This window comes from Phyllobates terribilis, unplaced genomic scaffold, assembly GCF_046119375.1.
Source record: "Phyllobates terribilis strain yellow unplaced genomic scaffold, ASM4611937v1 Scaffold_29__1_contigs__length_15306474, whole genome shotgun sequence".
NCBI lineage: Eukaryota > Metazoa > Chordata > Amphibia > Anura > Dendrobatidae > Phyllobates > Phyllobates terribilis.
Window position 1 is genome coordinate 13,057,162 of NW_027362789.1, and position 16,137 is coordinate 13,073,298.

General features: G+C 41.2%; 1 protein-coding gene across 1 annotated transcript; it reads left to right on the top strand.

Annotated features, from left to right (window-relative positions):
- LOC141178714 (uncharacterized) lies at window positions 1-13,045 on the top strand. The gene is made up of 8 exons (XM_073660591.1): window positions 1-232; window positions 8,261-8,340; window positions 8,543-8,692; window positions 8,822-9,001; window positions 9,085-9,208; window positions 9,292-9,386; window positions 9,584-9,674; window positions 11,951-13,045. The coding sequence occupies exons 1-8, from the start codon at window positions 1-3 to the stop codon at window positions 12,991-12,993; spliced, it is 1,995 nt and encodes a 664-aa protein (XP_073516692.1). The 3' UTR covers window positions 12,994-13,045.
- Window positions 13,046-16,137: the final 3,092 nt, after the last annotated feature.

Consider the following 16,137-nt stretch of genomic DNA (forward strand, 5'->3'; position numbering starts at 1 on the left):
ATGGATCATCAAAATGCTCAGAAACTAACACTGGATATTCACAGCCAGCAAATAAACAGTCTGTTTAATATGATTGAGGACCAAGAAAATCACAATAATATCCGGATAAAGGGTATACTTGAAAGCATCAATGCGCAAGCAATCATGTCAACACTATGGACATTATTCAATAATATCCTTGTTGACCCTATTGATAAGGAGCTGGAGATCGACAGGGCGCACCATACATTAGGCAATCATGGCCCAGATCCTGGGTGTCCAAGGGACATTATCTGTCACATACATTTTTTTCAATGTAAAAGAGGCCGTTGTGAGGAAAGCAGAGGAGTTGGGTCCTGGTGATTTCAATGGAAAACACATACAATTGGTCACATATCTATCCTGAATGACACTTGCTAAATGAAGGCTATTGAAACCACTACTTGATGCTCTCTGATACTCCTGTGGTACCCTTTCCAGCTGCAGGTCTGAAAAAATAGAACATTGTATAAGATCCAAGTGACATGAGACCTATTTGTGATGCCCTGGACATTCCACATATCTGACTGGCCACCTGCTCCACCATTGCCACAGAGAGTTCCAGCACGTCACAGAAGGTGTTCAATGGATCAGGAACTTGATAGTGATGCAGCCAGATGGGAAAGGAACCTGCCAATCATATGAGCTCCTGAAATGAATCTTGTCTTCCCTGAAGAGAGACAGTTTGCAGATACTTATTTCTTTCTGCATATAATTAGATATATCTAAAGAGAGTTTTAGGTGCCACTCTTCCACTATATAGAATGTCTAAGTTCATATGTTAGTACGGCATTTAAGTTGAGTTCACATTATATTTCTGTAATATCAGGCTGTATTACTTTACTCGCTATATATTCCATGGTTCCCACTAATAGGAACCCTAGGGCTGAAGGTTTCACTTACACCTGTAAAGACAACCCCCAGTTAGGGACTTGCATTGGGATCTGCTTGTTTCGCAATTTCCTACTGTTTTGATATATTCATAATCTATACTTCTTAGACACTGAGAGGTAGACGTTACTATCTACCGTCTATACTTCCTCTTTTAATCTTTCTCTCTTCCATTCCCCCTTTTTTTCATATAATATGGCACAACTCAAAACTTGTTCATTGAATGTCAGAGGACTTAATGTTCCAGAGAAAGGAGCTCAAGTGTTTTATCATTGGCATAAACAGCGCGTACATTTTCTCTTTCTTCAATAGAACCACTTTAGAGGCGATCATATTCCTCAGTTTACTAAGAGATATTATTCATCTTGGCGTCACAGTACAAATGCAGTTTTGAAGTCTAAGGTGCTGAGTATAGGCCGCCACAGAACACTGCCGTGTACTATTGTAGAAACACTGTCTGACACGGAGAGGAGGTATGTGTTTAAGATCTCAATCTACTCCAAAATTTTGACTTTGGCAAACTGCTATCTCGCTAATTGGGACCAAAATTAAGACAGGCCATCAATACTTACGTTTTGCTAAGGACCTTAACATCATTGGAGGCGACTTAAATTTTGTCGTGGATCCTTATTTAGATGCATCCCTGCGCCGGAGTCATCAATCTAAATCACAATCAAAAGCTTTGCTAAACATGCTCTGGTCTTTCCAACTGGTCGATGTATGGAGGATACTACATCCAGACCTAAAGGATTATACCTATTATTCTCCTTTACACAATACATATAGCCGTAGAGACTTTTCCTTAATTAGCCATCACTTGCTTACATGGCAACCTACATCTCACTATGTTACTATGTTACATTTGGATAAATATCCTTTGATAGTTAAGACAAAATGGGAGGAGGATGTGGGTCCCTTATCTGAGGAGCAATGGGGGAAATACTGGATTTGACACCGAAACTTTCATTGTCACAGTCACAAAGATTGTCCCGAATTCTTCTCATCCACAGGGTATATAGATCCCCAAGTATTTTATTTAAAATTGAAATACAAACGGATGACACATGTCCTAGATGTGGTCAAAATGACGCCCACCTGATGCATATGACGTGGGAATGTGTAAATATTGGCGACTACTGGAAGGGGGTTATCGCTCTTGTACTATCTGTATCTGGGATGCAACTTCAGTTGGAACCTAAAATCTGTATCCTAGGACTCCTGGGAGAGGACGTAGACCCAGACTCCATATGGCAATAGATAGCTCAAGAATATTATTCCTAGCCAGAAAGTTGTTGGCACTACATTGGATAGACAATTCTCCCCCAACGATAACAGAACTAAAATCCAGGATAAATAACACTCTATGCTTGGAAAGTGGAGCTTATATTAAAGGAACGCTCTCAAGAAATTCATACACATATGGGAGCAATGGTTATTTACCCCAGGTATTGCTTCAAAAATACAATACTGGACCATATGTACATATCCCTGCAGTAAACCAGGAATTTTTATCCTTAAGGCCCCGTCACACTAAGCGACGCTACGGCGATCCCGACAACGATACGACCTGTCAGGGATCGTTGCTGCGTCGCTATGTGGTCGCTGGTGAGATCTCAAATGGTCAGATCTTCCCAACGACTCAGCAACCCGTAACGATCTGTATAACGATTCACGCCTATGTGTTTCTGTGTCTGAGTCGTCAACAAGGTCGTTGGTACGGTGTCAAACACAGCGATGCATGCTACCCAGCGGGGCCTCAACGATCAAAGAAATGTCCAGACCATTCCGACACGACCAGCGATCTCACAGCAGGGGCCTGGTCGCTGCTAAGTGTCAAACGTAGCGAGATCACTGCTGAGGTCGCTGTTGCGTCACAAAACTTGTGACTCAGCAGCAATCTCGCTTATTGTGACGGGGCCTCTATATCCAAGGTGTTAGCAAATAATAATTGTCTCAGTCCACACAATTGCCCCTTCTTAGATAAATTCTTTTTCTTTTGATGTCCCAATAGGGAAAAAAATAAGCCGTCAGGAAGTATTCAGATATTTATGTACAAATGTAAAATTACTATTCCAAAACATTGTAGTATAGAGCGATATTAGGGTTTATATCATTGTAAACCGGTTCTTGTATTGTTTACTGGTTTTTCTTTCTTTTTATTTTTTTGTCACAGTTTGTATGACAAAAACAAAATGTTGGTCTTTCTTTTGTTAAATGAAAATGATCTGATTGAAAAAAGAAAGGAGCGAAGGTCTTTACTAGATCAAACATATACAAAATATCAAGATCGCATGTGAAGGTACTCGTATGAATTCACAGATAAATGTGGTCTCTCATTGACAAGGAAGTTTCATCCACGGATGCAAAGGACATATAGCTCCGGCAAAAATTAAGAGACCCCTGAACAGTTTTCCATTGGAAAGCATGGAAAGACTGGTGGAAAGCATGGCAAGAGGAATGAAAGCTGTGACTAAAAATCATGGTTAGTCCACCAAATATTGATTTCACACTTAAAACATGAGTAATTTGAGGTCTGAAAGCACTGTTTCATTTTTAGTATTTTGACGCTTTATCATTTGCTGCAAATAAATACAAAATTTTTAGCTTTGAATTTCGGAGATATGTTGTCAGTAGTTTATAGACTAAAACAACAATGAGCATTTTACTCTATAATATACCTATAAAGAGAAAAATCAGAGATACTGAAAATTTTGCAGTGGTCTCTTAATTTTTGCCAGAGCTGTATGTATCCAAAACAAAAGGAGCACTACTGCTATAAATTCATAACCCCACTGACATAGCTGACGCATTTCATTGCTGTTATAGCTCACTACATAATATTCATGGAAAATACCATCACATGCCACCTAATTTTCTTGAAACAAAAATTGACAAATATATTAGGACACTGCCGTTCCTTCCTTACAGACCCCTGAGCAGGAGATTCTAGACAAAGCTTTCACTGAACAACAGATAGGGAATGATTTAATGACCTGTCCTATCGGGAAGAGCCCTGGGCCAGATGGATTCAATAATAGATTTTATAACATGTTTGCACCTCTGTTATTACCATTAGTGTTCAATAATATCTCAGAAGACTCCCCCTTTTGCCCCCCAATCACTTGAGGCTCACATAACAGTTTTATCAAAACCTGGAAAAGAACTAAATACCTGCCCTAATGTTCATCCAATTTCATTAATCAATGTAGATGTCAAAATATTCTCTAAAATAATTGCATAGTGGCTCTCCCACTACCTACCCTCAATTGTTAGCAGCGATCAGGTTGGCTTCGTTAAGGGTAGAGAAGTGCGTGATAATACAAATCAAACATTGTTAGTTTCACGTGCAAAAAAAAACAGAGGATCCCAATGTGCCTTGTTTCTGTGGACGTTGAAAAAGTGTTTGACACAGTGCATTGGTCTTTCTTGAAGAGCACCTTACGAAAAATTGGGTTAGGCTGTTTCTTGTTATCTAAAATTCTATCCTTTTACACTGACCCTATAGCGATAGGGTAAATGGCCTTCTGTATGGCACATTTTCTATTAAAAATGAGACAAAGCAAGAGTGTCCCTTATCACCTCTCCTATACACATTGGTGATGGAACATTTCTTTCGCGGTAGCATTACAAAAAAATCCAGATATTAGTGGAGTTACTATAGGCTCACATCACTATAAACTAGCTCTATACGCAGATGACTTGTTGCTCTGTTTCAAACCCAATTATCTCATTTCCTTCTATACTAAAGGAATTCGAAGAATTTGGCCAAGTAAGCGATTTTAAAGTAAACTACTCTAAATCAGAAGCAATAACATAAGACAACAGCTAATTTTTAACTTTCCCTTTAAATGACAGAAAGACCTTGGTACACAAATTCTAGGGAACATGGATGATCTGTATAGTTTAAATTATATCACTGTCCTTGAACAAACTCTTCAAAATTTAATGAATTATAACTTCAAACCCTTGTCCTGGTTTGGTTGTATTTATGTGATAAAATAGACATTTTGCCAAAACTGCTTTATATATTCCAGACCGTTCCTGTCTGCGTTCTTCAGACCTTCTTCTCCCATCTCGACAACGCTATTAGGTAGTATGGGGAACGTCGAGGTCTAGGATACGTTTTAAAATATTGTGATATTCCAAAAATAAAGGGGGGTACTAGTATGCCTGATCTAAAAACATTACCATCAATCTTTGATTCTTATGAGAGCAGTGGACTGGTTCACATCTGTGCAACATAAGCATTGGGTGAAACTGGAAGAGGACCTCTATCCCTGGATACTCACATCTCTATTTTGGATCGACTAAATACATGTACAAACTAAACAATACCCGTTCAACACTTTTTGAAAACATGGGATCAAATCTTAATCTCTTCATCTATACCACATAGGTTGGGTCCATTAACGCCCTTGTTTGGCAACCCAGATTTTCCCTCTGCTTCAGGTACGGACTCATTTCTAATCTGGGACTGATGTGATGGGGTTAGATTGAGACACGTTCTCATGGGATCAGGCTCTTTTCCTTCCTTTATAAAACTTCGTGGCTCCTTTCCAATTAGGAGTCTATCCTGCTTGGAGACAAATAGACGACACATGAGGTGATTATCACCAGTTACCGGACGTCTACTATATGGCAGCATATGATTGTGCTATCCACTTCATATCAGGAGCAAAAAGGCTGAAATCTCGTATGTTTAACCCCTTCCAGGGAGGGTGTCCTTGATAGACTGTGTTCAGAGTTCGGCTAAGGGTTCGTTCACATCAGTGGATTATAAATCGCTCCGATGTTCATCCCGAATAATTGGACGAGTGTCATGCGAGTGTGAGATGTTTTTCTCACCTGCATCCGTATATAATGCGTTATTAACATCGTCTTTTACTTACAATAATCCTCTATGTAACTTAAAGCTGGTTTATAAAACTAAGAAAACAATCTTATATACAGATATCGATAGAAAGAAGTTAGAGATATAATAGATAGATAGATGTCCTGCAGATATATCATTTCACAACCCCGTATATATTATAAATTTGCGCCCTTTAGAGCCTTTCATGTGGAACTAAAGGGTGTTGAGCCTTGTTTAACCTAATAAATAATTAAAAAACAACAACATGGGGTCCGCCTATTTTTTTTGTAACCAGCAAAGGTAAAGCAGACAGCTGAGAGCTGATATTATCAAGTTGGGAAGGTCCCTGGTTATTGGGCCCTCCCCAGCCTAAAAATACCATCTCGTAGCTGCCCCAGAAGTGGCACATCACATGAGATGCACCAATTATGGCTTTTTGCCTTTGCTCTTCCCAATTGCCCAGATGCATTGACAATTGGTGTAAAGTATCTTGAGGTTAATGTCAGCTGTGGTTTGTCAAAAATCACAGCTGGCATCAAACCCTGGTGATAGTAATGGAGAGGTGTCTATCAGACAAACCCATTACTGACCCAGCAACCAAAAATAAAAACACCCACGAAAAAATACTTAATTTGAATAAACACTCCTCAACACTTTTTTTTTATTAAACCAACCCCCCCCCCGCAAAAAAAAAGCATTCAGGTCCCACGTAGTCCACCGAATCCGACGATGATGGGCATTCCCACCATATATGTAAAACAGACCCGTCTGCACCACCACACCGCCAGAACAAGTCCGAAGATGCTACTTAGCATAATGTGACAATGGTACCATCTAGATAGAATCTGATCGTTTTTCTCCTGGGCACGGCAAGTAATAGATAATTTGTGGGAGAGTATGAATGTTTTTTGCCTATCCTTCTCTGAAATTTGACTACCCAATTCCTTCTCCCAACCCCAGTAAAGGGTAGAGGGTCATTGCTGGTGTCCATTTGTGTTGCTTTGTGTATGCAAGATAGAAGTTTAGTACAAGGACCTACCTGAGTGACTAAGGGTTCAAACGGAGTGAGTTCATCCTTTATACTAGTAACATGTGAGAATTTATAAATGACCTGAGCTGGAAATAAGCCAGGCAGGAAAATCCCACGTTACATTCACACATAAAACTGTAGAAAAGGCGGCGCGGGGTAATTGTGCCCGTAGTGAGGGGCAAATATTGCCGGAAATGTCACTGACTGCGGAGACGTCTCCATGTAGCGTCTTCACTCCGGATATCACTGTACAGGAGCCGCACAGTTCACACTGTGCATCCACTGACGCCCTGATCATGTGACCCCTGACTCCTCCCCTCCTGTGGCCTCATCACAGCTCCTGTGCACACAGCCATATATGTGGTGCTCTGCAGGTGGAGGTATGTGGAGATTCCCCATTACTGGGCGCAGGGGGCATTAACCCCTTCAGCACGGAGACGCTTTTGGGGTCTCTGTGTGGTGTGAACAGTGAGGTAACAGCTGTGGGCAGAATGCGGCTTAGCTGGTTCCCATCCACATTAGATCCATTCAGACGACTGCAGGATGAAGGACAGAAGCCCAGAGAAGTCCTCACACAACGCCATTATTCCTCTCCTAGCCCCAGCACAGTAATGTAGATAGTAGTGATAACTGTCCACACATAGAGGACGATCCAGGACCTCAAATAACATAAAACTTTTATTCTTTCATTTTATAACCTTATGTCACAATAATGATGGGACGTCATCAGAACATTGGAGGAAAGAATCCAGAGAGATAAGGTGGAGGTGACGCGTTTCGGAGTGATACTTCTTACCCAGAACCGAAGGTAAGAATGAAACCCGAGCAGGATATAAATGTCTCTGGAGCAGCCGCTCCTGTGCACAGGATGAATGGCGGCATTAATAGATGTAATAGATGTGATACAAAGAAAGACAATGATGAAACACAATCATCTTACAGTCATCACAATATGTCCCCTTCACCGGTCTGGTAATGTAAGATCAGATCCGTCCTTCTCTTTATACCCTCCGGTACGATGGATTTACCCTCAGTGTCCAGGAAGCTTCACGGTTCAGCAATGCTCCTCCGCCATCTCCCCTCCACCTGAACGATTTACCCTTTCACTGCCACAAAACTGAAAGTTCTTTCAGTCACCATTGTGCTCTCTTAGGAAATGTGTGGAAACGTTGGAAGGGTTAATGGCTGCAAGATTAGTGGGGTCTCCTATGTGCTCATTAATTCTCTGCCTTATTTACGGGAGGTGCAGCCGACATATCTGACATTACATCCCAGACACTGAATACAATATACTACAAATTCTCTGCTGCAGGTGATACATTGTGTAACTAAATGTTTTATTTAATGTGATTAATCTATTTCTTGTGTTCGGCATATTTACATGGTGGACATTTATCAATGCCGCATCTGTGACAACCCAGAGGTGTAAGCCAGGTTCTCGTTATGTGTTTCTCTTACGATTAATTTAGGAGACAGGAGTTGTGAAAGGGTCGGGGCCGAGAACAAACAACCATCTCCTAAAACCATCAAACCACCATCTTGTGAGAAAGTATTCAGCTACAGACTTCGAGGAAGAAACTGCTGGTCTTCTGTGGCCAAAAATATATACGTTTTATTACTAGGTGTAAAGAAGAAAACTAAATACTGTAAAATAATAAATCTCCTCATATATTTCCCTTATTGTCTCCAGTAATTGTATTATTACACAGGATTTTTATGATGTTACATCGGCTCATCATCTTCCCATTCAGGTCTCTACAATATCAGATCCTCTCTGTGAAGATCTTCTGTATAAGAGAATTTTCCTGATTTACCCATCAAAGATGGATATGGACAGAGACAAGATGGCGGAGAGGATATTACACCTCACCCTAGAGATCCTCTTCCGGGTTACTGGAGAGGTGAGAGATTCTGATGACGTCACATTACATCATTCTTATCTATGGGAATAACAGATGGACAGAACTGGAGAGGTGAGGACTCTGGAAATGTCTGGAGTGAGATTTATTAATGTGTCTCTCCATAACCAGGATTACACAGTAGTGAAGAAGACCTCTAGTGAGCGCCGTCAGGACCCTGTGTCTGAGGGATGGGGAAGACCCCTGAGCCCAATCACTGGACCTCCACCTCACCCCCTGATACATGAGGACATCAATGACCAGAAGATCCTAGAACTCACCTACAAGATGATTGAGCTGCTGACTGGAGAGGTGACACTGCTGGGAATGCTGGGACATTATACAGTAATGCTATGGAGGGATCGGGGGGATGACTGTATCATTGTATGTGTCAGGTTCCTATAAGATGTCAGGATGTCGCTGTCTATTTCTCCATGGAGGAGTGGGAGTATTTAGAAGGACACAAAGATCTGTACAAGGACGTCATGATGGAGGTTCCCCAGCCCCTCACATCACCAGGTAATAGACAGGACTGAATTCACACGGCCTATAATTATCTGTATGTAAAGAATGAATTCAGTCCCTGTATGTGTTTCCTCCAGATCTATCCAGTAAGAGGACAACAACAGACAGGTGTCCCCGTCCTCTTCCACAGGACTGTAAACAAGAAGACCCCAATGTTCCTCAGGATCATCAGGTAGATGGAGAGAAGGTATCCTGAGATCTTCCCTATGATGTGTAGTCGGCTGTGAAGGTCTTGTGTTCAGTCTTGTTTTATCCACCAGTGTTATATGTTTTATACTTGTGTAATGAGAATGGTGGAGATGGCAGGATTAGAGCTGATCATAGATGGGACTTCTCATCTGTTTGTGACTTTTACAATATTTGTTTCAGGGTGAAGATCTGACCCATATTAATACTACAGAGACATATGTGAGGGGTGATGAGCGGTGTAAAGAGGAGATTCCTACATATGACTACCCAGGTGAGTAGTGACCACTAAATGCAGAGAAGTCACAGATTCTTCTCAGTCACCGGCTGTGGCTGCTTTATCGCTGGTGTAGTCCGGCTGTATCACAATCGTGTGATCACCATTTTGCCGCTAGATCAAAACATTCTCCTCCACCCAAAACAAAACTGTTCAAATGAGTTTGGGCATTGAAAGTCCCTTTTGTGCTGCTGAATGTGCTCATATGGTCCCTACAAGACAACGTCCAGTCTTTCTGGCCAAACTTTACTTTTATGATCGACAACATTAAATGTGCAGTGAGGCCAATGTGAATTTCTGTACAATAACAACAGAGTTTCCCTTTATCCTGACTGTTCAATTTCTTTTAAAACCAACTAACTTCAAATAGTATTGCGATAAACTACATAAAAAACATTATACCTGCGCCATGATATATCTCTAAGCTAAATTTAGACGCCTCATCTCTGCACTATTATAAAAAGTTCTCTTTGAACGTCTAATATTTCTTCTTGAAACTCATCTGACAGAAAATATTGGCCCTTACGATAGTTTAGATTGCCAAGAGCCACCGAGCCCCATACTCTAATTACCCCAGAGAGGTTTCACCACTAGTTACTCATTTTTTTATTGATGAAGACTGTTGAGTTTGATCATTTCAGTAGATGTGTTATTGTCTATACTCACAGTTTTTGACTATAGTAGTTAGTGCCCAAAATATTCTGATTTAACCCCTTACTGCAGCCAGTTTTGTGTTCCTATCAGGGCCCATTTTTTAAATCTGACGTGTGTCACTTTATGTGGTGATAGCTTTGGAATTCTTCACAAAGGATAATAAGAAACAGATGGACCTTACAAATTATTTTCCACCTTCCACCAACAATACCCTATATACGGTAGTATCCTACTATCTGGGCACATGGCAGGTTAGAAGGGAAGGAGCGACATTTAGCTATTTGAATGCAGATTTTGCTGGAATAGTTTGCAGACACAATGTATTGGGGGCACTGTTCATGGTCACCTGGCAGCTCAAAATATGTCACCATGAACAGGCTTGGCGCGATCTACTCCGTTTTCTCTGTATCTAGACTTACACAGAGACCCCTAGGCTTGGGCCACGGTGTTACCTGCTGTTCTGTGGTGTGAGATGGAAAGAAGAATAGTCAGGTAACCGGGTCAGAACATGGAGGTCAGAGAAAATACAAAATCAGAAGACACAAAAGTAGTCAGTAAACGGGCCGAGGTCACAACAGGAAACAAATACACAAGCCGGGAGCTGAGCACAGAGGACTGAACCAGAGGAGAACAAGGCTGTATCTGGCAGCTTCCGGCAATATGCTTCCAGCTTTAGTAGGGTGCGGTGCTTTCCAGTTGGCTGAAGCAGGGAGCAGATTACTCCAGCTGGACAGCACACACACCCATACTGCCAGACTGGATGGTACTACTGGTCCCAGGCTCCCTAATCTTAGTGGCTGGACAGAGCCTGCGCCGCCCAGAGCTTCTGGTTCTGACGTCTCCTCCATCACCAGCGCCGCCTGCAGAATGAATAAGGTGGCGCCTGGTGACAGAAGCAGATGTCGCTGGAGCAGATCCCAGTGGAGATGGGTTACACCATTTGCAGAAGTCCTTAATATGACAAAAGGCTGAAAACTAGAGCAGTAGAAATCCCCATAAAGTGACTCCATTTTGGAAATTATAACCCTGAATGAATTAATCTTTAGAAGTAGGGAATATTTTGACTCTGCAGGTACTTTTCAGTAATTAGCAGACAATGGATGTTGGAGAGTGAAAATTGTGCATTTGCCATTTTGTTACCCAACACATAGTGCCCAGATTGTGCTCCAGGAGACACACTCTGTAAATTAAGTGGGTTCTTCTCACTATAGTAATGCCAAATACATGGATGCTGAGTGTGTTTTGGGCGCACTGCAAGGCTCAGAAGTGAGGGGGAGATTTGACTTTGGGAGAGTGGATATTGCTGGATTGGTTAATGGAAGCCATGTTGCTCTTGAAGAGCCTTTGAGACCCTAATAATGTGGAAACCTCAGTTTTTCCACTGACAGATGATGGGCCTGAGTGGGGGCTTGTTCTTTGCGGGATGACTGGAAGTTTTTATTGGTATTATTTTCCCCAACATAACAGGTTCATCCTATGAGGTTTTCTATTAGATTGTGAACTGTCATTGTCTTGCTGAATAATTCATATTTTTACAGAGAGTTTAAGTAGAAATGTTAAAAAATATAAAATTCAAGGATATTTTATTGAAAAATAATAATTGATTTTTATCTTAGCAGATGACTGTACCTGGAGATCAGAGGGACAGCTGACATCTTCAATTTTTAAATCAGACGATCTTGAGATCCCTCAGGATACAATTGAAGTGAATGCCATTACTCCAGATATACCATCATCCATTCACAGCAAAGATCTGTCATCTGATCATTTGAAACACGTCCTATCTTCTGATTCATTACTGACTACAAAGGAAAATCATAGTAACAAAATAAGCATTAAAGAACAAACTGCTCCTAAAGCAAAGAAGACATTTTCACTTTCAGAATGTGGTAATAGTTTTCCCCACGAAAAGTGTTTTCCTATACATCAAAAAATTCATACGACAGAGAATAGATTTTCTTGTTCCAAGTGTGGGAAATATTTTAGCAGGAAATCAAATCTTGTTATTCACCAGAGAACTCACACAGGGGAGAAGCCTTTTTCCTGTTCAGAATGTGGAAAATGTTTTAGCCAGAAATGGAGTCTTAATAGCCACCAGAGAACCCACACAGGGGAGAAGCCTTTCTCATGTTCAGAATGTGGAAAATGTTTTACACACATAACTAGTTTTATCAGACATCAGAGAATTCACACAGGGGAGAAGCCTTTTTCATGTTCAGAATGTGGGAAATGTTTCACACAGATTTCAACTTTTATCAGACATCAGAGAACTCATACAGGGGAGAAGCCTTTTTCATGTTCAGAATGTGGGAAATGTTTTACACACATGACTAGTTTTATCAGACATCTGAGAATTCACACAGGGGAGAAGCCTTTTTCATGTTCAGAATGTGGAAAATGTTTTCCACACAAGACTAATTTTATCAGACATCAGAGAATTCACACAGGAGAGAAGCCTTTTTCATGTTCAGAATGTGGGAAATATTTTAACCAGAAATCATCTGTTGTTATACACCAGAGAACTCACACAAGGGAGAAGCCTTTTTCTTGTTCAGAATGTGGAAAATGTTTTACACAGTTATCAACTTTTATCAGACATCAGAGAACTCACACAGGGGAGAAGCCTTTTTCATGTTCAGAATGTGGGAAATGTTTTAACTAGAAATCAGCTGTTGTTATACACCAGAGAACTCACACAGGGGAGAAGCCTTTTTCATGTTCAGAAAGTGGGAAATGTTTTGTGAAGAAATCATCTCTTCTTAATCACGAGAGCAGTCACACAGGGTAGAAGCCTTTTTTATATTCTTAATGTGGGAAATGTTTTCCTTGAAAATAAACTCTTAATAAACTTTAGAGAAGTCACACAGGGGAGAAGCCTTCTACATGTCCAGAATGTTGGAAATGTTTTAACTGAAAATTGTACAATCTTAAAGGGGTTGTTCACTACCAGGACAACCCGTGTCATTCCTCATGTTTGGCCTAGTTAAAATAAAAACACTCATACTCAGCTCCCATGCCAGCGCCGTTCCAGCGGTGCCGGGACTCACATTCCTGGGGTTGTTACATCACATGAGCCCTGCGCCCAGTCAGTGCTGACTTCACTGTCCCAACCTTTGGACATATCGAACATCAACTGGAAGCCAGGGCTGCAGCTGCTCTCAGATTTTCTCATGATGTTCGATTTTTCTGAAGGTGTAGACAGTGATTCCAGCACTTACTGGGCTCACACGATGTAACAACCTCACATGAGCTCCGGGAACGCACGTGCCGACACTGCTGGAATGGCGCCGGCATCAGAGGTTTGATACAAATCTTACAGACTGTTTGATAAAGAAAATATAACATACTAGCTGTACTACCCGGCTTCGCCCGGGTTAATAACTGCTGTTAGCAAAATAGAATGTGTTAACAAAAATTTATTCTCCACACAAAAAACACAAAACAAATAGATAGAAATGTAATTATTAAAAGGCAAAAACTAAGCTAATAGAAGCATTTCACAACATATATTTCAACACCAGAGATATTCCACACAGATTTAACTAAATTGGCCAAGTAATGTGAAGTAATCTTCTACTCCTTATTCGAGAGCCTTTTGATAAACGACATTCTTAGTTCTTCCTTCAGGTGCAAACACGAACAGATTTTTGGCTGTTCCAACTCTTGAACAGGCCACATAAAGTTGACCATGAGAAAAGCATGGAGATTGTAAATCAATTCCAACTACTTTCAAGGACTGTTCCTGAGCCTTATTGATGGACATAGCAAATGCCAGTCGCACAGGAAACTGGAGGCGTTTAAAATCAAAAGGCAAATCAGATGGAATGAGAGGAATTGTTGGAATGAAAACATCTTCTCCTATGGCACATCCTGTCAAAATGGTTGCCTCAATTACATGTGGAAACAGGTTCTTAATCAAGAGTCTTGTTCCATTACACAACTTTGGTGGATCCAAATTTCTCAATAGCAGAATAGGTGCTCCAGGTTTTAGAAAGAGGTTGTGAGGAGGAAGTCCTTGTGGCTCCAAGGAATTGAGGAACTCAGTTGGATAAAATAATGCTTGAGCAGGGTCTATTACTGTATCCACTGACTTGTAGGTTGTGTTCACACCTGGAAGGAGATTTAGAATTTGAAGATTGATCTTGTTGACACTGTCATTTTTGGGAGCTAGAATAGCCCTTTCACATAGCCAGCCAGAATTTTTTAAGTGGAGTTGAATGTTTGGAAAAACCTTTGCCTTCAACTCCTCAATGGAAGTCACAATGCAACAAAAGTTGCTTGGGAAGGTGATCTGTCCAGTGGTTGAGTTTACTGGTGCCTTGCCATCTCCAATAGTCAACAGCTAGCTCGAAAACAGTCCAGCAGAAACATCGCCTGTCATGTAGACCCTCATTTTTGTGTTCAGTGACATTTTCTTTACTTTTCTCCAAAGGTACGATGCTTTGAGACAGGCATTCAGTTCGTCTGCAGGGGTTGATCTTGGACTAACAGGTAGTGTTTGGCGGAAGTCACCTGCCAAAACAACAACTACTCCTCCCATGATATATTTGTTGCTACGCAGGTCTTGCAGCAGTCTGTCCACTGCTTCCAGAGCCCTTTTGTGTGACATGGTGCATTCATCCCAAATGATGGCACTGCATTTTTGAAGCAATTTGGCCAGTCCTGATCCCTTGGCAATATTACACACGGGGCTGTCACTATGAGACAGGTTAAGTGGTAGTTTGAATGTCGAATGTGCTGTCCTGCCACCTTTTAAAAGTGTAGCTGCAATTCCAGAAGATGCCACTGCAAGTGCAATCTTTTTTTGTTGTCAAAATTTTGCCAGGAGCAAGTTGATTACAAATGTCTTTCCTGTTCCACCTGGAGCATCAAGGAAGACAATCCCACCTTTGTTGGTTTCACTGAAACTTAAAATGTAGTTATAGGCGTCCCTTTGATCTGGTACCAATATTGGCTCGTTCTGAGACACAAATTCTGTCAGTTCATCAATATTGTAGTTGGTTTCTAGGAAAATCTCCCTACACATTTGGATGCCTTCAGGATTTCTTATTGGAGCAGGCAAACCAAGCAACTGTAAGGGTTTTCCTGACATTGCTATGCACTGATCTTCAAGGAGCATTAAAGTTTCATTGAACATTTCCTCAGTGAAGTTGATGAGTTGCTGAGGATTTTCCCTTCTAATCTGCATGAGGACGTCCTCACTGAGATCAGTTTTGTACTTTGTCCAAATCTCAAGAGGATTTGAAATGCTACAGGTTGTTAGAATAATAGCAAAGAGGTGTCTTAGTCGCTTTGGGGTTTGTGTGGCTGCTGCTTCACTGAGGATCATGTCCCAGTGTCCATCATTTTCCAAAAGTCCTTTTCTTTGGCAAGCTTCCCTGAATGTTTCACACACATGGCCTCCAACGGTCTTCAGGTCAGAAAATGATGCTTTGATAACATGAAGTAACATGCGCAGGTAGAAGCACTCTGCATTTGACGGATGAACAGTGTAAACGCGACCAAGAGTATCAGTTGCTTTCACCCCTGGATAGCCTTCAATATCAAGCCCCCGTTTCCTCCGTTCCAGTGTTTTTCTGGAGGCATTCCAAGTGTAGTGCTTTGGTAAAACACAGTAGAGAATTGTTTTTGCAAAAGGGTCTTGTTGACACAGCTCAAAAAATGACAAGAGGGTGGTCTTAGGTGGTGTTAGAAGCTGCTGCTGCAAGTTTGCTGGGTTAAAGTAAATTCTCTGTCCATTTTCCAAGTGCACACTCAGATGCACAACTGGTGGGTAGCACTCATGAATGGAGAATCCTAGTATTCT

What these genes read in the sequence shown, in the direction of transcription:
- LOC141178714 (XM_073660591.1), top strand. Translation starts at nt 1, where the DNA reads ATGGATCATCAAAATGCTCAGAAACTAACACTGGATATTCACAGCCAG. An exon ending in AACCACCATCTTGTGAGAAA is followed by an intron (nt 8,341 to 8,542) that starts GTATTCAGCTAC and finishes CTTCCCATTCAG; the next exon opens with GTCTCTACAATATCAGATCC. An exon ending in TCTTCCGGGTTACTGGAGAG is followed by an intron (nt 8,693 to 8,821) that starts GTGAGAGATTCT and finishes CTCCATAACCAG; the next exon opens with GATTACACAGTAGTGAAGAA.